Source organism: Acanthochromis polyacanthus, chromosome 11, assembly GCF_021347895.1.
Source record: "Acanthochromis polyacanthus isolate Apoly-LR-REF ecotype Palm Island chromosome 11, KAUST_Apoly_ChrSc, whole genome shotgun sequence".
NCBI lineage: Eukaryota > Metazoa > Chordata > Actinopteri > Pomacentridae > Acanthochromis > Acanthochromis polyacanthus.
In genome coordinates, this window is record NC_067123.1 from 9157131 (window position 1) to 9183598 (window position 26468).

At 37.4% G+C, this 26468-nt stretch overlaps 1 protein-coding gene and 1 long non-coding RNA gene across 3 annotated transcripts in view; both read right to left on the bottom strand.

Annotated features, from left to right (window-relative positions):
• Positions 1-26468, bottom strand: part of LOC127536272 (uncharacterized) — a 578171-nt gene that overhangs the window by 468197 nt on the left and 83506 nt on the right. The window lies entirely within an intron of this gene.
• Positions 1-26468, bottom strand: part of LOC110956396 (uncharacterized) — a 46951-nt gene that overhangs the window by 18973 nt on the left and 1510 nt on the right. The window contains exons 2-8 of one of the 2 annotated variants that reach the window (XM_051956144.1): positions 16251-16312; positions 15831-15851; positions 13935-14204; positions 12742-12829; positions 12262-12488; positions 9882-10169; positions 4903-5081 (exon numbers count right to left, since the gene is read on the bottom strand). In XM_051956144.1, the coding sequence (XP_051812104.1) occupies positions 4903-5081; positions 9882-10169; positions 12262-12488; positions 12742-12829; positions 13935-14204; positions 15831-15851; positions 16251-16296 (1119 nt within the window). In that variant the 5' untranslated portion in view covers positions 16297-16312. Of the gene's footprint in view, positions 1-4902; positions 5082-9881; positions 10170-12261; positions 12489-12741; positions 12830-13934; positions 14211-15830; positions 15852-16250; positions 16313-26468 lie in introns of both variants that reach the window. The other variant, XM_022201810.2, reaches the window with a different exon arrangement.

Genomic DNA, 26468 nt, shown 5'->3' on the forward strand with positions numbered 1-26468 from the left:
CAGTCACTGTTTACTTCCGTTTTCTATCAAAGTTTTCTCTCATTTTTAGTCGCTTTTGTTTTACGCTACCAAACTACCTGGTTAGGTTTAGAAAAATATCACAGTTTGGGCTAAAAATCACTTCTAAATATTCAAATATCTCACAATTTTACTGTCATTTTTGTGAAAATAATATGTTATATGCTGTGGATCAACAGAGTTATTACAGTTTTTATTGTGGAACTGCTCTGCTTTGTGATGTCACAAATCCTGCTCGCAGAAACACGCCTTAAAACACAGATTTTACAGACTTTTCCACTTGCAGACTAATCGTCCAACTGTAAACACGCATTATTCTGCTCAAACATCCAAAAACATAACAAGAACCAAAGCTCGTATTTTCAAATGGAGGGGAACTTTAAAATCACACTTTTGATTTCTTAAAGCAAGTAAAGTTGTTTCTGTTGATTTGAAAGTCAAATGTAGCCAAACAGAAACATCTCTATCCACTGAGGGTTCACTTGGTTTAAGAAAGCTGCTCAGAGTAAACACTGGATTAAATGGCTTGTTAAAATGGACATTTGTTCCGTCTGCACCCCGACCTGGGTCAAAACTGGATTTAAAATCCTGACAGACAGTTTGGACACTTGACTGAGCTGATCAAACCATGGATTAAATTCTGAGTCTTATCTAAGCTTTATACACCGAATCTTTGCTTTTCTTTAGAGCTTCAGTAAAAAAGCAAATTTCTCTTTTAAAGGATTTCTTTGCATGTTTTAATCCTTCATTGGCAAAGAGAAAACACTGCCAGAGTCTTTTTCAGACTACTTTTTGTATCGATTTCATTGTTTTCTAACCTCCGCTGGTTTCCTTCACTGCTGCAATGAATTTAAAGCTCTATGATGGATGATGTAAAACGTAATGTTCATAAAAGGGGAACGCTTGAAAGCAGCTCAGTCATACGAACACTGAAAGGTCTGTAAGGATCACAGAGGCAGTTTGTTCCAAGTCGTGGTGCCAGATCCACTTAAGGTAATTTATTGACTTTTTGTCAAATTAGGTCGTCGATCAACTTGTGCTCCTTCATTCAGATTGATGGCAGTTTCTCCTGCGTGTCCAGAATTCATTACGTGTCTTTCATACCTTTAATGGCTTTACACATCTATAATCTCAGTTCGACACACTGAACACACAAACACACTCTGGAAACTGTCACCAGAATCCTCGTGGCACAAAAGCGAGTCGATCGAGGAACTGATTTGCCACCGGAAAAAGCAGCACATTTTCTCAAAACACCAAAAAAAAAAAAAAAAAAGAAATGAGGAAGGAAGAGCAGGAAGGAAAAGAGGCCAGAACACAATTCTCTCACCAAGAAGAGGCTCCGTTTGAGGCTCCTTCAAGTAAAACAAAAACAAAAAAGGGAGAAACGTAACGCACATGCAACAGCGTTAACCCGACTGCAGAAAGACCTCGATGCCACAGCGAGGCTTCAATCCGCCAAGATGCACAAGATACATGTATCAGAGCATTTGTCATTTCAGATTCTTACATATTTATGACACATAAAGAACAACAAGGTAGCCCTGAATGAGTTAAGTGTGTGAATATATGTATTATTCCAACATTTATCCAGCTTGTCTTTGTTTTTGGCTCATCTCCTGCAGTTTCCTCCCCAAAATGTGATGCAAACTTTAAGATAACAGTAAAGAATATTGTTGTGTCAAGCTGTCAAATGCAAACATCTGAGAGAAGATCTAAAGGTGGCAAATAAAAAAGAAGAGACAAACACGATTAAGATGGCATGACAGACAAATACAAAGCATTCCTCAGTAGAATAATCAGTCTGACAAATTGGTAAAGGAAAAAAAAAGAGCAGCTCCTGAAGCAGCTCTGCAGATATTCCAGAAGACAGTTGGATGTTAACTGGATGAGAATGCAGTTGATCCGGATCTGATGAATCTGCAACATTTATAATCCTCTGACTCCAAACAACTGTGATCTCAGCCGGGGCATTCATAATCTCAGTTGGTAAAATGACGTTCTGTTGTTGTAAACACTCTGTATCGTCTAATCGTCTGAGGCCAGCGATCGGTCTCAGCTGTCGGCTTGTTTTGCGGTGAGCCGGTCGTCTGCCTGCAGCAGGGCTTTAATTGGCCCTTAAATTCAATCAGTTTAAAGCATCATTTAGCGGCTTTGCTGAGCTTCACTGTCAGATGTCCCAGATGATCTCATCAACCTTCTGCAGAAACTATTAGTTCTGCAGAAACTTTACGAAGGCAATTTGATTTGTCTGGATTAGTTTCAAGTTACAGGCGTCTGAAATGAGCATTAATTACTTCAAGACGGGTTGATTTATTCTAAAATCTACCACCTAAGGGACTCAGCACTTTCTTTATTAAACACTCACACCATTGATCTGGACGTATCCCTCATACAATTAAAACTGTATTGAACTCCCATCCCTCAGCAGAGAGATCGATCCCCACGCCTGATGTTTAGGCCTTTTCTATAGGTGACTCATCTGTTTGTAATGGGCTTTTAACTGATCCATAAATTCAGTTGGTTAACTAACTGCCTCCCGGGGCCACGGGGCGAATGTTCAGGGTTAACTGTCGACCCTCCTAAATCATCCAATCAGTTAGTTAGTCAGTCAGTATTGAGCAGAAGGACGACCAGGATTTAAGCCAGCTGGAAAACAAGCGCTGGTTTGTGTTTTGTCCCTGTGGGCTCAACTGCATAATTGGATTGATTTTTATTCAAAATTGACATTTTGGGAATGAGAAACATGGTAATGGTGCTGCCTCAGAAGTCTTTTGTGCAGTAAATTAAGCATTTTTTAAAAACACCCCCTCTAAAAGCTGATTAATGGCACAAAATTACAATTAATGATGAATAATTAAGCAAACTGCGATAAAAATGGGATCTTTTACTTGGTGTGGGTGCTCGACTCTTTAAAGTATCTGAGTGATATCCATTGGCTAAAAATCAAGCAGTAATTTGTATGGATTTTTAAAAAAACAGGCATTTTATTTTTTCCACTAATCATTAGCTCTCTGTGAAAAGTCACACTGCATTTCCAGGTGCAAAAATACCAAGTGACAAAGTCTTGTTATCGTCTTCACAGGATCCTCTGCTGTCAGACCTCATTAAAACTGAAAAGGTGACATGTTATAATGTGAAGATGGGTGAAAATAGATTCCTGTAGCCCAAAGATGCTCCTGTGGTTTCAGACTTAATCCTCCAGTATATTAGACCGAGTTAATTATGAAGCATCGAGTGTCATTTGTCTCTGTAGTCTGAATATTTGAAGGGAATTTATAATAGTTTACTGTAATATAATATAAACTAATTCTTTACTTCTCTCATATTTATCACTACAAAAATGTATAACAGTATTTGTTAGAAGAAGTTACTCTTATTTTACAATTTTTTTATATATAAATTGCAGATAATCTTAGCTGAATAACTGGAAAAAAAAGTATGAATTTACACATCAACCATATAAAAAAGGACAAAACCGTAAATTATGTCCACATCAAAAAAAATCTGTATTTTTATTTTATAAATGATCATTTGATCTCTTTCAACATTTGACTTTAAAATTATTCTGATGATTTAAAAAGCTATTAAATTATTATGAATTTAAAAATAATGTTATATCATTTTTTAAAAAAACTGTTATATTACTGATGTTTCCTGTTTTGTTAAATTACAGATAATATCTTGTAATATCACAGAAAAAGTATGGATTTATATGTTGAGCGTAAACTCTTTTGCAACATTTAGCCAGAGAATTAGACTTTTTTTTTTTTTTTACTGTAAATAGACCAGCAAAAACATTATTTTACAGATATTTTTAAATTCTTAAAACTATATTACAGATTTATCTTGTTTTTTTTTTAAATTACAGATCATTTTTGGTTAAATAACTGGGGGGTGGAAGTATTAATTTACACGTTTACCATATAAAAACAGGACAAAGCTGTAAATTATATTGATACCAAAAATCTGTATTCTTATTTTCTAAATGGTACTTTGACCTTTTTCAACAAATGACCTGAAACCAGTGTTTTTCCTGTATTTAAATCAGAATAAATTATTATTTTGTGGATGTTTGCTGTTGACATTTTTTTTATTTATTTAACTATTTTTTTAAATTTTATTTAACTATTTTATAGGTTTTCCCTGTTTTTTAATAACAGATAATATTCAGAGAATCGCTGAAAAAAATATGAATTTACATGCTGAAATCAAAAAGGAAAAACATAACCAAAACTGTACATAATGCCCACATCACATGACTGTGTGTGACTGAAAAATTACAGCATTTTACTGTATTTAAAGTAGTTACAAATATAATTATTTTAAACATATTCACTGTTATTTTCACAGGTTGTACAGTTTTTGTACATTACAGTATTCCACCATCTTTTTTTTATGTATTTTTTTCTGGCACTCTTGCTGGCTTTGACAATTTTTTTAAATGTTTAATTAGAGATCTTTTTCGATGTAATTTGAGATTCACACTGAATTTTGTTTGAGGATGAGTCAAAAATGTTTAGTTCTTTGACCGTAGTTTCTGTTAATCATGAGTCAATGTATGACAGAGAAGAGTGGATGGAGGGAATTAAGCAGGAGAGCTGGACTAGAAATGATATTTTCCTGACTCATCTTTAGTCATGGTGGTTAGTTTGGCCGTGAACGTGTTTGTCAGATGCAGCGCTGCAGGGAGGAAGCTGACCGTCTCACCATCTTGACTCCCTCAGCAGGAGCCGAACCGTCCTCTACCTTTTAATCCCATCACGCAGTCACACAGCTCGCTAACACCACAACAGGCTCTGCTGATTCTGCCAACAGGTTCAACAACCAGAGCTGCAGCCTATTCGCACAATGCTCTGCGGTGTGGTGGTAGCCGGGTGTTACCTGTCTGAAAGCATCGCCGTCCCCCTTCCCGGCCTGCTGAGCAAGGAGCGTCAGCTTCTTGTTCTTCTTGTTCCTCTTGTGCACTTTGTACAAGCAGGACAGCAGACAGACGAGCAGCATGAAGGCGATGAGGCCGATCAGGGAGAGGATGGCCACGGTCAGCGGAGGCAGTTTATAGGCTGAGATGGACAAAGAAAAGAAGGAGAAAACAACCACAGAGAGAGAATGAGCTTTCTGTGAGGGCAGGAATGTTGTTATAAACCTTTGATATCTGCATCTTCTCAGTCGTAGCTCATTCAGCATGTTAACTGGCTATCCAAATAGCATTTTCTACTGTGTAAGTCATTGTTATTACATGCATACTCTGTGTTTAATAACAACAGAACTATTTAACACATTCAGCAGAAGTAGAGTCAGTCATTTTTGGCATTTCTGAGGTCAAAAATTAAAATTTAAAATCAATCATTCAGCATTATAATAAGTGAAGCATCTGACAAATAGTTCAACACAAGATAATATATATTGTATGCATATTTTGAATATTGTAGTTGCTTCTAGTTTTAATTTCTGCTGCGGGTAGCCATAACTGCAGTGGACAATAAACAGGTTATGAATTAGAATATAGTAAAACATAACTGGAATCATCTGAAATACACACTAATGTTCAAAAGTTTGGGGTCATCAAGACAAATTCATGTTTTCCATGAAGACTCACATTTTTATTCATGTGCTAACATAACTGCACAAGGGTTTTCTAATCATCAATGAGCCTTTCAACACCATTAGCTAACACAATTTAGCATTAGAACACAGGAGTGATGGTTGCTGGAAATGTTCCTCTGTACCCCTATGGAGATATTCCATTAAAAATCAGCTGTTTCCAGCTAGAATAGTCATTTACCACATTAACAATGTCTAGGCTGGATTTCTGATTCATTTAATGCTATCTTCATTGAAAAAAAAATGCTTTTCTTTCAAAGATGAGGACATTTCTGAGTGACCCAAACTTCTGAACGGTACTGTACCTTCATATAAGCATTGACAAATGGTGACGATTAACCCGCTGAACCCATCTGCAGGTTTGAAAGATTTGTTAACTTTCAAAAAAGTGCCAAAATTATTGGATTTGAAAGAGCTGGATAAAGACAGAAGAAAATGCTGGATTTTCACCTTTCTTATTGTCCTTGAACTTCTCATCTGTAGCAGTGTTGGTAAAACGAATCAAACTGAGCCTAAAATTGTTTTTCAGAGTTGTTTTTTTTACCAAATCACTTTATTCAATGTGTCGCATTTAAAAATTTGCCAAAAATAAAGCATCTTCAAACAGATTCCATTCAAAGCTAAATATTTTGCGCTCCACTGTGCAACTGTGAAGCTACACACGTGGACAAAATTGTTGGTACCCCTCAGTTAAAGAAGGAAAAACCCACAATTCTCACTGAAATCACTTGAAACTCACAAAAGTAACAATAAATAAAAATTTATTGAAAATTAAATAATCAAAAACAGCCATTACTTTTGAATTGTTGATTAACATAATTATTTAAAAAAACAAACTAATGAAACAGGCCTGGACAAAAATGATGGTACCTCTATAAAAGATTGAAAACTATTTGACCAGAGTGACATGATTAACTCAGGTGTGTCATTTAATTGACATCACAGGTGTTTCCAAACTCATAATCAGTCAGTCTGCCTATTTAAAGGGAGACAAGTAGTCACCCTGCTGTTTGGTGAAAAGGTGTGTACCACACTGAACATGGACAACAGAAAGCGAAGGAGAGAATTGTCCCAGGACATCCGAAAAAAAATTATAGACAAACATCTTAAAGGTAAAGGCTATAAGACCATCTCTAAACAGCTTGAAGTTCCTGTGACAACAGTGGCTCATATTATTCAGAAGTTCAAGACCCACGGGACAGTAGCCAACCTCCCTGGACGTGGCCGCAAGAGGAAAATTGATGACAAATTGAAGAGACGGATCGTTGGAATTGTATCCAAAGAGCCCAGAGCAACCTCCAAAGAAATTAAAGGTGAACTCCAAGGCCAAGGTACATCAGTGTCAGATCGCACCATTCGTCGTTGTTTGAGCCAAAGTGGACTTCATGGGAGACGACCAAGGAGGACACCACTGCTGAAAAAAACTCTTAAAAAAGCGAGACTGGAATTTGCAAAAATGCATGTTGACAAGCCACAAAGCTTCTGGGAGAATGTCCTTTGGACAGATGAGACCAAACTGGAGCTTTTTGGTAAGGCACATCAACTCTATGTTCATAGACTCAAAAACCAAGCATACGAAGAAAAGAACACTGTCCCTACGGTGAAACATGGAGGAGGCTCAGTAATGTTTTGGGGCTGCTTTGCTGCATCTGGCACAGGGTGTCTTGAAAGTGTGCAAGGTACGATGAAATCTGAAGACTATCAAGGCATTCTGGAGAGAAATGTGCTGCCGAGTGTCAGAAAGCTTGGTCTCAGTCACAGGTCATGGGTCTTCCAACAGGACAACCATCCAAAACACACAGCCAAAAACACCCAAGAATGGCTGAGAGAAAAGCGTTGGACTATTCTAAAGTGGCCTTCTATGAGCCCAGATCTGAATCCCATTGAACATATGTGGAAGGAGCTGAAACATGCCATTTGGAGAAGACACCCATCAAACCTGAGACAACTGGAGCTGTTTGCTCATGAGGAGTGGGCCAAAATACCTGTTGACAGCTGCAGAACGCTCATTGACAAATACAGAAATCGTTTAATTGCAGTGATTGCCTCAAAAGGTTGTGCAACAAAATATTAAGTTATGGGTACCATCATTTTTGTCCAGCCCTATTTCATTAGTTTGTTTTTTTAAATAATTATGTTAATCAACAATTCAAAAGTGATGGCTGATTTTGATTATTTAATTTTCAATAAATTTTTATTTATTGTTACTTTTGTGAGTTTCAAGTGATTTCAGTGAGAATTGTGGGTTTTTCCTTCTTTAACTGAGGGGTACCAACAATTTTGTCCACGTGTGTATTAAAGGCATTAGAGGAGATTTAATTTCCTACGACTTTGAACGTAGCATGCACATGTGCACATACAACCTCTCCCTCACCCCCCTCTAACCTCCCCCTCTTAACATTTACGAAGAAACGCCCCCCTCCAGAAACTTGCGTAGCACTCGTGAAGTTGTCTTTTACGGCTGGGTCCCCCTGGATCTTTAGGCGTACGTAATCTACGTAACTAGGCCTGAGCCGGAAGATTTTTGATTGACATGAAAGGGAGCAAACCAAACGCCTCGGTCCGAGCGCGTTGATTGGCTGATGTTTTTCAGGTCCTGCCATGTCCACAGTTATTTTTTTTAATTGTTTATTTTTTTAGAAACCATACATACAAGTTCACTAAAGGTCAGTATATTCATTTTATGTGAATCAGACAAATTAAACAACAAAAACATCCTCCATAATGCCTTTAATGTCTTAGTTGTGACAAACCATCACATGACCAAAAAATTTGCATCTTCTGGGCTGAACTGCAGGCTGTGTTTATACAGAGCAGAGAGACAAGAATGAAAACTAACTAAAAATGTAATTAACAAAATATGTACACTAAAATAAGTACAGCAGTATTTTCTTTAGTACTGTTAACAGTCGCAGGAACTTCATATCGTGGATATATTTTTTTTTCTTTGTTGTTTTTGTAGTGCATTTTGTCATGTATTTCTGTAAAGCAAATAACCAAAGAAATTCCCTTTTTTGTTTGTTTTGTTTTTTTGTTAAATTCACTGCACTATAACTTTGTTAAGCTTCACAAGTACACAGTTCTGAGGTCTGTCTACGTCTAGTCATGGTTGTGCTGTTTCCATAGAGGTACAGGACTGTTTTTTGTGGTGAGAAATGAGTCCACAGTGAGAAAAATGTGCACAATAAACTGCTTGGGGTTCAGAGGGTTCATCCATGTCTTTATATCTGCTTACATCTATACTGTATTTGCTTTTACCCATTTATTAAATGTTTAAACACTGCCTGGCCTGGAAAATCTGAATAAGGCATCTCCGAGTAGAATCATTTATGTATTATTTATACGGTTTGAGTTCTTTAAATTCCCTTTGTTTACACTCCACATCAGACTAGAAATACACCCAGAGCACACAGCAGTTAGCGTCAGCAGCTCACAGTGCTGCTCATCCTTCAGCTGGTTACCGCTGCATTATTTACATTTACTCTGTGATGCAAAAAGCTCAACTACAAACTTCAAATTGCTCCATAAAACAGGCACAAATATAATGTAATGTAGCTCCGTGCCTTCTTCTTTTTCTTCTTGTGTATATTCTGTAAAGTTATTGCCTGTAACCAAAGTCTGTTTACAGCTTTTGGAGGGTACAGCTGCATACTTGCATGAAGGGTTTTGTGGCTTTAGAAGCAGTTACATGATGTCTGATGAGCTTGTGTTAGGGCTGAAGATGGAAAATGGGGAAAAAAATAAATTAAATCCGGAGTTGGAAAGGGTGCGAGCATATTCAGATCTCATCTCTGCTACAAACACACCCGAATCACTGACCAAACTCACAGCAGTCAAGTTGCATGATGGGTAATTCAGGCATCAGGTTTCATGAAGTCAGAAGAAAATGTGAGATGAAAAGAACACGATTTATCTCTGAATTTTCTGCATTAATGCATGAACTGTTCACCGGGAATCTGACAGAATTTCAATGTTAACTCATCTTCTCATCACTCAGGATGCTCAGGTTCTCATTAGCTTCGGGATGTGTCCGCCTCCTCGCATATATACTTAATTACATGTTTGACACTTGCACTCATTATGCTAATAACCGCAGCTCCCTCAGTCAACTATTTACATCTCATTAGACGCCCCTTACGTAAGAAATCATTTATTTTTCTTCGGCAGAAAACTGATTCTAATTAGTTTGTTGTGCCTGCGAGCTCATTGCAATGCGAGGTCACAACTAAACGCTCATTTAAACGCGTCTCCGCTCTCACCATTGATGTCTACGTAGATATCAGCCACTGAAAACCCAGCCAGGTCCGTCACTTTGAAGATACCCGCGTCGCTCATCTGGATTTTCTTAATGATGAGCTCCGAACGCTCCACAGTCAGCCGGCCCTCCAGCTGAGGGTCCAGCGGTGTCACCAGAACCCCCTGGTCCAGGATGAGCCGGTCCTGGTTGTCTGATTTGGACCTGTAGACGATGTTCAGGTTGGAGTAGTGCAGGTAGAGTTTCATCTTTAGGTTTTCTCCATAAGAGGCTCGCAAGAAGGTCTGGTGCTCTGTGGAGTGAATATAAACAAACATTTATGAATCAGCCCCAGCATTACGACCACTGACAGGTGAAATGAATAATATCAATGTTCTGCTGGGAAACCTTGAGTCCTGACATTCATGTGGATGTTTAACATTGTTATGGCCTGTGGTGGCCATAACCTTGCTGCAGACTTCCAGTTTTAGGTCCAGGAGTTCTCTCTCAGCCTGCAGCTATATTACTTTGTTCCATAACCTTCATTAAGCAAATGTGTTCCTGATATATTTTATCTCCATCCTCTTATTCACAGCTGCAGCAGCCCAGCGTCCCTGTGGGCAGGTTTAACCTCATTTTAAATACATTTGATAAAGACCTTTCATACGATTTTACAGTCAAGAGTGAGCTAATGTGGACACTGGCACTCAGTCAAGATGAGAAAAGCTGGAAAAACAAGACAAAAACGCAGAGGTGATCTGATAGCTCGGGGGTTTGAGCAGCGTGAGTCCAAGCATGGAAGACAGAGGTCATCCAGGTGTTTCTGTACGTCCATGTTGCTTCATCCTTAACTGCAAAAAGAACCAAAACTGCAGGAAATGTAACATTTTTGTAATCATTAACTTTTCCCCATTGTGCCTTAAAGTTGTGAATCATGTCTAATAACAGGGATGCCAGCTGCTGGAGATCAGAGCAAAACCTTGTGACAAATGTGTTGCTGCTTTGAATTAAGCTTCACAGTTATTCCTTAGACCAAACTTCACCTCTCTATTAGTATACAATCATATACACTGATTTAATATGACTGCAGTGACACCAGTCATTCCTTCCACCAGTCATGTTTGCAAACAGCCTTAAAATAACAGTCTATAATCTGTAACATTTTAACCAAACATTTTTGCTTTTAGACTTGTCAAATGCAAATTATATGTAGTGTAAACTATTTAAATGTAATGCATATGCAGGAGTAAATGCAGCTCAAAACAGACTGAGTTTGATCTGTTGAATGATCTAACTGCTGGATCTCATTCATGTGTCAGACTCTGAGCAGTAAGTCCCAGGTTCGATTAACCAGCATGGAAGTTATCAGGGTATTTCTATACATCCAGGTCACCAAGTTCCTCAAAATTAAATCGAACATTTTTGAGCTTCTAAACTTGTCACCATTGTCACTTAAAGTCATGAAGCCTGCCTCCTAACAGTCTGTGCATCTCTACAGGTATTCTAAGTCATGATTACAGCAGGCCCTAACATAAGCCTGTTTCTGTACCATTTTAGCCAAGCATTCTTGCTGTTAAATGCTAATTATGATTGTTGAAAACTATTTAACTTTAATGCATATGCAGTTACAAATACAGCTAAAAGCAGACCAGATTTGACCTGTTGAAACAGGACAGTTTTAGACCCCAGACATGGTTTTGTTTTCACCACATTTAACAGATCTCTGTTTGCTTAATGTCGTTCCACTTTTACTAGGACCCTGAGCAGCAAATCCCAGGTTCGTCTCCCCAGCATGAAGGACCCGTGTTTTCCAGTCCCTCAAAATGAAATGTTTCTGAACTCCTAAGCTTGTTACTGTTGTTCCTTAAAGTTGTGAAGCCTGTCTCCTAACAGTCTGTGCATCTCTGCAGGTATTCTGAGTCATACTGGCAACAACCTCCTGACATAAGTCTGTTATCATCTAACATTTGAACCAGACATTTTTGCTGTTAGATGCTAATTATGATTGTCGCAAACTATTTAAACGTAGTGCATATGCAGCTGCAATTGTAGCAACAAGTCAGCCAAGTTTTGACCAGCTGACATCCACTTTGACAGTTTTCACCATGATGACGTTGTTTCCTAAACCTCCATTTGCTGCATGTCATTCCTCTTGAATCTTTTTCTGCCTCTCTGCACCGCTGCTATCAAATTAAGGCCCAAAATGCTGAAGTAAGCACTGTGGGTATATTAATAACAATTCCCTTGCAAAAACTGTGCAGTCTTCCAAAAACCTGGCATATCTCACTCCTCAGCCACCCAGAATGAATCAGATGCACATAAAACTGACAGGATGACGCATGCACATGACGCTGAAAAACCAATAAAGCCTGAGCGGATGCAGCGGTGCTCAGACGTGTCCTCACCTTTGACATTCAGACATTGCCTGATCTTGATGTTCCCATCTCGGTCCAGCACCGTGAAGCTGCCTTCATCCGTCATCCTGACCGAGTGCAGAGTCACTCGCTTCTCCGACACGCTGAGGCGTCCAACATATTCCTCCCCCAACACCGTCGTCTTGTTGTACAGCACCATGAGTGGAGGCTCTGCGATGTGCTGGACCTGCGTCTGGTTGATTTTAATCATACTGGGCCTTAAAACATTGGAGAGAAAAACAATAAGGGAGGACAGATGTAACTTAAACTGACGCAGTGAGCAGGCAGATGTGACAGACTGTTGTGAGATCACAGATTATCAGACGTTTGAACCAACAGTTGGCAGCATTTAAGCTCATTTGCAGTGCAGCCCCTTTCCCTGTTTAGCTTTTAAAGTTAAGTCCAAACATCTACACAATCTGTAACAAACACAGCTTCATGGTTTAGTAATGTAACTTTTGCTGTCTGTACCTGAACTCCAGGGTGATGGGGCCTTCGATGCGGTTGAGAAGGATGTCGTAGTTCCCTCCGTACTTCTCCTTGTGCTCCAAAGCGCAGTCTGATCATCAACACAAGAGGATTAACTGTCAGCACCTGCCTGCAGCTTCGTCATGTTGTGGTGAAAGTCTTTGTGCACAAAGTGTTATTGTATTGCATTCAGCTTTGCATTATGGAGTCATGCTTCACTGTAGTCCCACTCCGTTTGTCTGTTGTCAAAAAGACCACCAACAGACCGAATCCAAGGAACTGAAGAAGCCTCTTGGATAAGAGATAAAGCATCTTCAGAACCAAGTTTAGCTGCTTTTTACTAAAACTCTCATCTGTACTGCAGTAATGTAACACGTTACAGTTCCTGTACTCAGAAATCAGAGCACAGTTTCTAGTGTTTTACTGCAAAGTGCTCTTTGGGCTGTTTTTAACCAGCTTTGTTACCAGCTTTGTGATAATACTTTATAACCCCACTGGACGGTTTAAAGGGCCTGTTATTTATTTTTTTTTAAATCACCAGAATTAACCAATTTATCTTTAAACTTTTTAAAAAACAGAAGTAATCAATGGATTTTCAATTTCCCAACTGCATGAAGTGCAGTTCAGACAGGAAAATTAACTAAATCTAAGCTTCAAAACTTGATAATTAGTCAATATTCCTTAATTCTACACATCTTGTTTTGTTTTTCTTAATGAAAAATTTGTCAAGAAATCAACAGATTCTGTAAAACAACAACAACAACAACAACAAAAAACAAAACGGAAGTTCTGCCAGTAGTGACTTAGATATGACCAACAGATACTTTCAGGAACTTTTAAACTTTTACCCAGAACAGAAAGAAGACAAGTTGGGAAAGCCGAATGCTAAGGTTCATTAGAATCACCATCGAACCTCAGCATGTTCTTGGACTGTGGGATGAAGCCCACACGTGCACAGGGAGAACATACAAACTCCATGCAGAAAGATCCCAAGCCCAGGCCGGGACACAAACTGGGGTCTTGTAGCTGTAAGGTGACAGTGCTAACCACTGAGTCACTGTGCAGCCCTCAAATAAAACTTCACCTCATAAATCAAAATTTGGTCTGAATAATCTTGGGCTCAACTGTTTGCTTCTGTATTCTTGTGAAGGTGCAATTCTTCGGGAGCTAAATGATGCCGGCAGCAGGAAACTCACCCCTGACCTCGAGGATGAGGCGTTTGACTGAGTCGGATTTGTTGGTGTTCCTGATGGTGTAGACGCCCTCGTCCTCCTCCTGCACGCCCCGCAGCACCAGATGACCCGGGATATTCATGGGGGTCTTAGTATAATTCATCACCTGACCCGCCTTCATCAGAAACACTTCTGAGGAGCCGTTGGCGGCAGGTTTGAACACAACCTCGCCGAAGTTGCCAAGCGGGACATCGATGTGAATGTCCTCACCAAAAAAGACCTTCCTGTGCTCCTCTGTGACTGGTAGAAACAGTGATTTATTACAGTAAATGTAGAGTGAACAGAAGTTTACATGCACTTGTAAAGACAGCATGTATCATGGCAGTCTTGACTTCTATTACCCTGAATTTTCTCAGATGGAGTCACTGAAACACATGTGTCTTTGTTACAAAAAACGATATTGCATTAGGTTCTTTCATGGATTTTTTAGGTCTAGGAAAAATGAAAATCTGCTGGGTCAAAAATATACATACAGAAACGGTAATATTTGATTAGGATCCTTTTGGTTGCCGTTGACAAGCTTCCAGTTGTATCTTTGACCACTCCCCTTGACAGAATTGGTGCAGTTCAACTAAATTTACTGGTTTTCTGATATAGAGTTATTTCTTCATCTCAGTCCATGGGTTCTTGATGGAGTTTAAAGTCAGGACTTTAGCGAGACCACTTTAAACTTTTAAATCTAGCCTAATTTTGTTATTTCTTTATCATTTTTGATGTGTGTTTGGGGTCATTGTCTTGTTAAAACACCCAACTGCATCCAAGAGCCAATTTCCTGGGTGACGATTTTTCAGTTTTCCTGCCAAAATATGGACATAATCCTCTTTCTGCATTGTTCCATGAACTTAATGTAAAGAACCAATTCCATTGCCACCAAGACACCCCCAGAGCATAATACTGCCACCACCATGCTTAGTGGGATTCAAGGCCTCACCTTCTCTCCTCCAAACATATTTCTGTTCACTGTGGCCAAATAGCTTTTTTTTTTGTTTATCTGACACAGGATTTTCCTCCAGAAGTCCTTTTCTTTGTCCATTAGCAACAAATTTGAGTGGAGTTTTATGATTCTGCTTCTAGAGGAAGAACTTCCTCCTTCATGGATCCTCTCAGCTCATGTTGATGTAAAACACTGTAGACACTGACACCTGTGTTCCAGAAGCTCGTCATTCATTCAGATCTGCTTTATGCTGATTCTTGGTTGAGTCTTGACCAGCCTGACCAGCTGTCTCTCAGCAGCAGGTGATAGTTTGTGTTTTCTTCCTGATCGTGGCAGTGACACAACCGGCCAATGAACTTTATACTTACAAACACTGATTTTACGTAGAAGCTACGTTACGTAAAAGGCTCCAAATGACTTTCCTGACTTGTTAAAGTCAGTGATTTGCTGTTTCAGATCTTTGTTGAGCTCCTCAGACTTTCCCACTGTAGCGTTTGTGTCTGAGCCTAATGAGTGGATCAAATAGGCCCAGAGGAGTCAGCAGCTGTAGTCGATCATAATCACTCACAAGAAGTTAAAGACCATGGCACTAAGATCATTTGATCAACACAACTGTCTCTCTCACCAAACTGGTAATTCAAGTTGCTGCATGTCTATTTTCGACCCAGCAGACTTGATAATATTTCCTAGAAGACCTATAATAAATCTATGAAAGAACCAAAATGTATTTTTTGGAGAGGGGGGGTTGTCACAGAGACATGTGTTTCAGTTATAAAAGTCCCTGGAAACTTATTACTGCCACTGTTTTAATCAAATTTTCACACTTTCCCTACTTAGATTTAATCTGATCACACTATCTTTGCATCTTTCGTCACTTCAAACACTCTTAGTCAGGCATCATTATCAAAATAAGTGTGCGATTTTACCTTTCAAAGATGCTGACACAACTGTGAAAGAAAAGACAGAGAGGAGTTTATTTTAAAGTGCATCTGTCGTCTACTGATTTGTACATGGATCTTTAAATAAACCTTCCTTTGTTCAAAGTTTTTAAAAAAAGCATAAAACTTCCTCAGAAAGTATGAAAACATTTGAAATGTAAATGCCTCATATAATAACAACAGCTAAAAATAGGACGGATGTTAAAAACAACAACAACAACCTGACTCTTCACAGCAAAATAAGTGGAAATTAAATAGATCAAAAACATGTTTTAGCTTCTTTGGCGTCATTTTCTTAGAATCTATGTTAATCATTCGGTTGAAACAAATTTGGCTTTGCAGGAATCCTGTTTCAGCCGTGCGGTTGTCTGAACTCTCTCCCAAGTGACTGATTATGTTTGTGCTTACCAGTGCAGAACAGGGCGCTAAGCACGGCAGCGCTGATTACTTTCATCTTGAAGACTCGGTGTCTGCAAAAAATAAACCCACAGACAATACACAGCAAATGAATAGCAGCTTTTTATAGCATCATTACGGCTCCAAAAAGGCTTTAAAAAAAGAGAAATATCTGTCACAATGACATCAGGATCATTTTATTTGACAAGACGTATTTGCTCGCCTCCTTCAGTTTGAGGTGTTTTTGCTTAATTGGGTTTGATGTTTGATTTAAAAACACCTCTTTAAGGAAGAAAGCATGCTCCCCCACCCACCGCTATCGTGCTACCATTTCACAAATTAGCCTTGAAAATACCTAAAGTAGAGTGCTGCCAGCAAAATTTATAGCGCCGCTGCAAACTTTTATAGATAAAGTGTTGTCAGGGTGTAGAGTTGCAGGCGTTAAACAGAGATGTGAAGCTGTGTGGGGAACAGAACGGCAGCTCTTTAAGTCTCCTGCAGTGTGAGCATATCATCGGCTTTCCACTCACGACACAAAACCACAAATGGCAAGGAAGGAAAGAACGTCAAAGGCAGGGAGTAAGAGAAGAAGACAGAGAAAAACGATGAAGGAGGAGAAGTTGTGGCAGAAATTTACATGCAAGAGCGCACGGCCATCCCTCAGGGACGATGAGATGGACAGGAGCCAGCTGGCATGAGGAGACTCTGACCTTTTACCACCACTGCTCTGGATTAGACCGAGCAGTAGTATTAGAGCCACTGAGGTGGAATAATTAGATGGACAGATAGTAGCAGAGACACACAGAAGCAACTGGAAAGTGAAAGGTTGGAAAATAATATGAAGAAAAACTCTCAAAGCGTTGTGATGTTTGCCAAGATTGGTCAGCTCAACCGGTTTCTTATAAAGTTGGAGCTTTTAGTGTGAAATTCAGAAGCGTACTGCTGCAACACGTCCATGTAAGTTTGTTGTCAAGATAAAACTACAGTCAGCTGATTATTGGCCTTATTTTTCTGTTTTTTAATGAATTAAATGTCCTACTTTGGCTCTGATGCAGCAAATCTGATTGGTTCCAGATCACAGTAACAGCCAATCAGCAGGTTTTCTCCAAATTGAACATAAGGGAAATGTAAACTCACAGATGTATTTCAACAGTTGTTTGTGTTGGAGTTGGTGTTAGTCTGATTTATTTTTTTATTAGAAATGCATGTCAATTCCAAACATCGATGTCCTTGATTAACAATAACTTGAAAAAACAAAAAACATGTTGCCCCATAGACCAAACACAAATAATAAAACTACATTTGACTGCTGAACTGAAGCTCAAATAAAATGACATGAAGCCTTTCATCATTTTTTGAAACAAACTGTAGCTTTGACCTTCGTCCTCGTCAGTGAAAGTTTGTAGTAATGGGGGGAAAAAAATAATCTGTCAGCAGAGATGTCAGAAAAATTACATGAAAAAACAGTGGAAGACTGGAAAGTTGAAAAATAAATGTAAAATATCTGTAACATAATTATAGTTTGACCTGAAATAGTAATACAATAAAACTTTACAGTCACACTAATTGAAGGAATACATTTCTACAATACAGGTTGTTCTCATTATTTATTGTCAGCATGTGAATTACCAGTTTTTCTAGTGAATTTTTTCTGAAGTTACACACGTGGACAAAATTGTTGGTACCCCTCAGTTAAAGAAGGAAAAATCCACAATTCTCACTGAAATCACTTGAAACTCACAAAAGTAACAATAAATAAAAATTTATTGAAAATTAAATAATCAAAAACAGCCATTACTTTTGAATTGTTGATTAACATAATTATTTAAAAAAACAAACTAATGAAACAGGCCTGGACAAAAATGATGGTACCTCTATAAAAGACTGAAAACTATTTGACCAGAGTGACATGATTAACTCAGGTGTGTCATTTAATTGACATCACGGGTGTTTCCAAACTCATAATCAGTCAGTCTGCCTATTTAAAGGGAGACAAGTAGTCACCCTGCTGTTTGGTGAAAAGGTGTGTACCACACTGAACATGGACAACAGAAAGCGAAGGAGAGAATTGTCCCAGGACATCCGAAAAAAAATTATAGACAAACATCTTAAAGGTAAAGGCTATAAGACCATCTCTAAACAGCTTGAAGTTCCTGTGACAACAGTGGCTCATATTATTCAGAAGTTCAAGACCCACGGGACAGTAGCCAACCTCCCTGGACGTGGCCGCAAGAGGAAAATTGATGACAAATTGAAGAGACGGATCGTTGGAATTGTATCCAAAGAGCCCAGAGCAACCTCCAAAGAAATTAAAGGTGAACTCCAAGGCCAAGGTACATCAGTGTCAGATCGCACCATTCGTCGTTGTTTGAGCCAAAGTGGACTTCATGGGAGACGACCAAGGAGGACACCACTGCTGAAAAAAACTCATAAAAAAGCCAGACTGGAATTTGCAAAAATGCATGTTGACAAGCCACAAAGCTTCTGGGAGAATGTCCTTTGGACAGATGAGACCAAACTGGAGCTTTTTGGTAAGGCACATCAACTCTATGTTCATAGACTCAAAAACCAAGCATACGAAGAAAAGAACACTGTCCCTACGGTGAAACATGGAGGAGGCTCAGTAATGTTTTGGGGCTGCTTTGCTGCATCTGGCACAGGGTGTCTTGAAAGTGTGCAAGGTACGATGAAATCTGAAGACTATCAAGGCATTCTGGAGAGAAATGTGCTGCCTAGTGTCAGAAAGCTTGGTCTCAGTCGCAGGTCATGGGTCTTCCAACAGGACAACCATCCAAAACACACAGCCAAAAACACCCAAGAATGGCTGAGAGAAAAGCGTTGGACTATTCTAAAGTGGCCTTCTATGAGCCCAGATCTGAATCCCATTGAACATATGTGGAAGGAGCTGAAACATGCCATTTGGAGAAGACACCCATCAAACCTGAGACAACTGGAGCTGTTTGCTCATGAGGAGTGGGCCAAAATACCTGTTGACAGCTGCAGAACGCTCATTGACAAATACAGAAATCGTTTAATTGCAGTGATTGCCTCAAAAGGTTGTGCAACAAAATATTAAGTTATGGGTACCATCATTTTTGTCCAGCCCTATTTCATTAGTTTGTTTTTTTAAATAATTATGTTAATCAACAATTCAAAAGTGATGGCTGATTTTGATTATTTAATTTTCAATAAATTTTTATTTATTGTTACTTTTGTGAGTTTCAAGTGATTTCAGTGAGAATTGTGGGTTTTTCCTTCTTTAACTGAGGGGTACCAACAATTTTGTCCACGTGTGTATCTGTCTATCCAGAAAGACAGTTCATTAAGTGCGAACATTTTCAGAATGTACTTTTTTGCATGAAAACAAAGGGAAAAAAATGGAGCTGTGGTTATTTGTAGTTATTATGCTCTGATTTTACTGGTCCAGCCCACTTCAGATCAAACTGGGCTGAACGTGATCTGTGAACACCCCTGGTCTAAACAAAGATTTCAGACAAATCAAAGGCATACAGCCTAAACATCAGAAATAATACTATGATACTGAGTGTAATCCAGGGCTGCAGCTATTTATTGTCATTTATTTTCTTGTTTAGTTATTTAGTTGATAAAATGTCTGCAAGAGCAACATGACAGATGTGTTGTTTAGGCAGCAGCTGGTTTAATGTGAAAAGCATTTTATGGTTGAATAAATCTTCACAGTTAGTCCACATTTCTTTCATTTATTTAGGTTTTTACCGAACAATATATATGCATATCAACAATTCAAAAGTGATGGGTGATTTTGATTATTTAATTTTCAATAAATTTTTATTTATTGTTACTTTTGCGAGTTTCAAGTGATTTCAGTGAGAATTGTGGGTTTTTCCTTCTTTAACTGAGGGGTACCAACAATTTTGTCCACGTGTGTATCTAACATTTAACAAAACAAGGAAAATCTGTTTTGTAATAAAAAATAATAATTTACTATTTTTAGTCTTTAATGTCTATTATATATCTGTGAGAAGAAATTACATTTTATTTTTATTTAAATAGTGACAATCTCCCAACAAGGGCGCCGGAAATCCTGCTTTTATTGTAATTTTATGAGATATTATCGGTAATTTAACAAAGCAGAGGAAATCTTTAATTTTTCAGTCCTTAATATGCATATATTTCACAATGACAAATATCTCTAAAGTAATGTTGATTTTTGCTGATTAAATAGAGCAAACCTGTAATTATACAGTCAAATGTTGTAAAAGAATGAATTTGATATGGATGTTATTTACAGTTTTGGTCTGTTTGTTCATAGTCAGCATGTAAATTAATATATTTTTCTGTGATTTTACTAGATTTTTTTTGCAATTTAACAAAACGGGATAAATCTGTAAATAAATACTAATTTTCTTTACAGTATAGAAAGCAGCCAGTGGGTGGAGGAGGAATGATAACAGGAACTAATGACTCCTAAAGTGTACATGAAAGAGAGACGAAAGAAATCTGACAGTGTGAGAGTGTCAAAATAATTACAGATTCACTTCAAAGACTCGTTTTAAGCTGCAGTCCAACTCCACTGTCAGAGCACCGCACATACAATTAGGACGACACTTAGACGAGTAATCTGTTCACTTGGACCTCGACGGCTTCTCTAATGGAGCAGACAATGCTACTGATCAGCAAAACATGCAGCAGCAGTCACGAGCTAAAAGCATCTTCTTTTAATGTTTCTACATAAACCTAAACAACACAGAGCACAGATGAACATATAATAAAAATGATGATGATGATGATGAAGATGATACTACTACTGCTACTACTATTTATTGCTATATACTATTTATATAAATATAAATATATTTTGCACTCCTCTGTTTTTTGTTCCTAAGAGCTCTGTAACAGTAAATTTCTCCTTTGTGAGATCAATAAAGTCTATCTTATCTTATCTTATCTTATCTTATCTTAATGAATAAATAAATAATAAAATAATAAATAAATAAATAAATAAAACATACCAAACTGTATAATGTCCACATCAAAAATATGTGTTTTTGCAAATGGTAATTTGTTCTTTTACAGCATTTGATTGTACAGTTACACAGTTTTATTACTGTATTTAAAACAGAAATGATGATAAAAAATAATAATAATACCAAAAACAAATATATTAATTTACATATTGATTATAAAAAATAAAAATAAAAAACTGACTAAAATGTATAATGTCCACACATCTTTTTTTGCTGTTTTTAAAGAACAAATCCTCATCATCATCATCATCATAATAATAATAATGAACATACCGGTCCTGCTGATCTCTCATTAAATCAGTTCTCTATGGCCTGTGTTACTGATTCCTGGCAGCAAAAAGTGATTCATTGTCAAGCAAAGCTTCACATTTCTGCAGCAAATTGGAAAGCACAAGTCATTTCCCTGTTTGCATCCAGTGAAGCATTATGGAACAGAGTGAATCACTGCATCTTCAGGCTCTGAGAGAGAGAGAGAACAATAAAATAAGTCACTGAATTCCTGTCAGCTTCCTCAGCTGAGGGATTAGAGTGCTATTTAAAGTTAAAAAAAGAGGAAGAAAGCCCATCCACTCTCCCTCTGCACATCAACAGACGTAAAGTCCCTTCAGAAGTGACGCCTCAACACTAATGTGGGCAGAAAATTTGTTCAACAGTCTCTTAGTCGTTCTGTGGAACACGACAATCACAGCGTGTTTCCTAATCGCTGGCCTCTGAAGCAGGTTTGAATCATCTCACTGTAATGTTCTACAGAGCCATTAGCTTATTGCATGTGTGAGTGCTCGAGCTGGACGCTGCAAAGACATAAATCACAGGTTTGATTCATCGATGGAGAGAAGTGTGGGTCTGACGAGGAAATGAGGGGTTGCTGCTGATTACATAAATGCTCAGTGAGGAGCAGAGTGGTGCTGCTGCATTTAAAGACAGCGCTGCAGGACGGCTTCATCAGGACGAGGGCAGGTCTGCCTCCATTAGAGCAGAGCTGCTGTCCAAATGTGGAGGCACAAAATTAAACTCAGATATGACCCTCAAGTCTGAATTTAATGAAAAGTGGAGTGAAAATGATGCATTTTCTGATTTAGTGCTTAAAAACATAACATGAGCTGCTTCAGAGGGGAGTGCTGAGTTTAAAGTTGATTGATTTACTATTCATTGATTTTCAAGTAAAATAATAAAAAAAACTTATTTATCTGTTGAGTGAAAAAACAGGACAAAACTGCAATACAGAATTACTATCCTGATGTTGAGAATGATAATGTTATGAGTCTAGTTCTGCAGCTTTCATGTTTTCTTAAAACAATTTGTAAGTGAAATTTTATGAAAATTTACAAGCATTTTACAGATTTTCCTTGTTTAATTAAATTACAGATAATATGTTGTAAAATATTAGAAAAAAATCAAGTTTTTTACGTACTGGTTGCAAAAACCAAAGATAAAATAAATGAAGAAAACAAGAAAAACTGTATGATGTCCCCATTGTGTTTTTACAAATGGCAATTTGTTCTTCTACAGCATTTTTTAAAAACTGTATTTGAAGTAATAATAATAATAATTTTACAGATATTTTAAAAACAAAAAAAGCAGTGAAAATTTTAAATATTGTTCACATCAGAAATATAATGTCTTTACAAATGGTGGTTTGTTCTTTTATAAAAATTTGAATGGAAAATTATACAGTTTCTTTTGTTTCTGTATGTAAAGCATAAATAATAACAATAATAATAATATTGATTTTACAGATATTTTACATTACTTCATAGTAAGATATATTTTTAAATATCTTTAAATAAGATATATTAAAGATTTAAATTTTGTAAACAGTGTTTTAATTATTGTTTCACAGATTTTCTCAGTTTTGTTAAACTGCAGATAATATTCAGTGAAGTCACATTAAAAGGTAATAATCTACATTTTCACTGTAAAAAAATAGAGCCTAGAAAGAACCATACCATTATTCTGTATTTTTACAAAGACTTGTCACAATGTGTTACTGTAAAATCACAGTTTTACTGTATCTAAATCCACCAAAAGCATCAATAATTTAAAGATTTTTGCTGTTATTTTCATATTTTTTTGGAATGTTTTGGTATTTCATCATTTATCTTTTATTTTTTACAGTGTATCTTATCTCCAGAGGCTTGTCCTGAGCTCTTTCTACTAATGCTGGTATTTCCATTAGCCTCAGTTTGACAACATTACTGCACTAACATCTACAATACTAATGCCATGAATCTAATTATCCATCCAACCATCAGATTAGTCAGAAGCAATGACTTCAATACAGGAATCTTAACTCTAAAGAGTTCACTATGACTGTGGGAAGTGATCATTTAAAGTGGAGGTATGATGATTCATGTGGTGTGTTTTTAAGTTTCTAATCATCTCATAACTCAGAGGGGAGCTTAGAAGCCTGTGATTCAGACGTAACCGCTCTCCTTTGGCTGAGGACACGATGTCCATCTTAAAAGTCTGCTTCTAAACGGGGTCATCGCTCTCGTGTCTCCTGTTATGACCAATTAGATCAGTCAAACTGTACGAGGCGAAGCGCTGACTGAAGGGAGTGTGACACATCCAGCAGCCTCATCGTGGGCCGAGGCGTGGAGGTTCCAGCTCCCTGGCTGATCTCATCAGTCCGACATCCATCCGGACTGATGGATTTAAGAGCCTTTCCCCGTCCTCCCTGTTCTCCCACAGTCCAGCATCCTGCCTCCATCCTCCTCCTGTTACAGTATCAGAGCTCTCATCTTTCTGCTTTCCTGTCCGTCCGTCTCTGTTCCTTATCTTCTCCTGAAACACTTCAGTTGGTGAAGCTGTATCTTTACTCTCTTCTTAATTATCCTCCTGTTTCCTTTAAGGTCACTCAGACTGAGACACTGCTTTGCTGATATACTGAAGTACTGCTGCCCTGATATAAAATACTGTATCTTCTCTAATGGCTTGTACTGATCTCTCTCTATCACTGCTGCTGATTTCATTAGCCTCAGTTTGACAACATTACTGTCCTGATGTTCAAAATGCCAACGCTATTAACCTAATTATCCATTTAAGCATGAAATCACACTGTAGAAAATGAAAGGAGCTGAACTTCATTCTTAAAAAACTATTTACTGGTATTTTACAGATTATATTTTAATAACTATTTTATTATTATTACAGATGAAAACTAGTAAAATCATAGAAAAAGAGCATGTTTTTAAATGTTATCTGTCAACAGGCCAAAATGTAAATTACATCCACACCAAAAGTATTTTTTGCAGCTAGCAGTTTGTTCTAATAAAACATTTAAAGTCATACTTATTGTACAATATTTAAATCAGCAAAAACACAATAATTATTATAATTATTTCACAGACATTTACTTTTGTTTTTAAAAGTGTGCACTTTAAAGACTGAAAATGGTAAATTAATTATTTTTACGATGAATAATTTTCCCAGTTCTGTTAAATAACAGATAATATCTTTTATAAACACAGGAAATAAAATTATTTACATGTTCACCATTAAAAATCTGTATTTTTAGAAACAGTAATTTGTTCTTTTACAACATAAAATGACTATACTTTCGTATGTAAAGCAGCAGAAATAATATGTAATTACAGTAATAGCTGTTATTTGAAAGGAAACAAACTTTCAGGACTGAAAAATGGTAAATAAAATGTTTAAACCTATTTTACAATTTGTCCCCACTTTGTTGAATTACAGATAAAATTCAGTAAAATCCCAGAAAATTTAATTTTTTGAAATAATAATTTGGTTTTTTTTACAGTGTGAGGCCATAAAAATTGTAGTTTTTAATTGTATTTAAATCCACTAAACATCTAATTATTTCACAGATATTTGCAGTTGCTTTGACTCAGTTTAAGTATAATTTTCACAGTTTTTATGGGACATTTTTACACTGAAATGAGTAGAATTTCATTAATATATCTGCCAGTATTTTTATAAATACAACTGTCATTATTGCAGCGATAAGTTACGCACAGATATTAAGGACTGAAGAACTATTACATTATATATTGTTCCTGTTATGTTAATATCAGGTAAGAACAATTTTAATCACAGACAAAAACATAAAATTTTAAACTCCTGTTCTTTCACAGCATGTGTCCATAAGTTAGAAAGTTTTACTGTTTTTAAATCCACTAAAAATATAATTATTTCACAGATACTTTTTTTAAAGTTTCATTTTCAATTTTTACTAGATATTTTTTACACTTCATTAAGAAAAATATATTTTTTAAGATTTAGATTTGCCAATATAAAGGACTGAAATGCTCTTATGTCACAGATTTTGCTTATTAAATTAAATCACAAATAATAAATACCATTATTTTACAGATATTTGTCTTATTTATTGACTTATTTATGCATCTTTGCAGTTTTATTTTTATATTATTCCACCATTTCTTATGGCAGTTTGTTAGCCTAGCCGCGCTAGACAACCCACGGCAACGAAATTAATTCTCTGTCAGGGTGGGTCTTGTTACCCTCCATAAGCCTCCAGGTTGGATGCTCCTAAAACTGGCCGGACCAATCACCATGAAGTGTAGAGTCAGAAGGCGGGCGTAACTAAGTGACGACAGAGGCGCAACGATTCTGACAGAAACAACCGGAAACAACTTGGCTAGTCGCGCTAGACAACCCACAGCAACGAATTTAATTCTCTGCCAGGGTCGACAACAAAAACGACAACAGTCGTTGAGCTCCATTAGCACCGACTCTGAATAATCTTTCTGTTAACATGTCTGTAATATACTTGAGCTTCACCCATCCACTGAATAAATAAGGCTTCACCGAACTCCGGCATCCTCTGATTTCCTGCGCGCTAGGAACTACGTCAGCCTATTCATTGCACTGATTGGTTGAATTGCTGCAGAGTGATTTGATAGACAACCTTTTAGCCCGCCTCCCTCCCTGTCCCGTCCTAGACCCTTGCCTCTTCAGAACATGGGTCTAGCGCGGCTAGGCTAGTAGTTTGTTGTTTTTTTTCTGGCATTTTTACTGCCAGATGTTCACCCTTTATTTAGCCTTTTTCTTTTCTTTTTTTTTCTACACAGTGCATCTTCTCTAGTGGTTTGTGGTCTCTTTACCACTGCAGCTCATTTCATTATCCTCAGTTTTACAGCATTAACTGTCCTGATGTTAAACGCTCTAATGCCATGAACTTAATTATCCATTTAACCATGAATAAACAGATAAAGTCATTTCAGTACAAGAATCTTTAAGA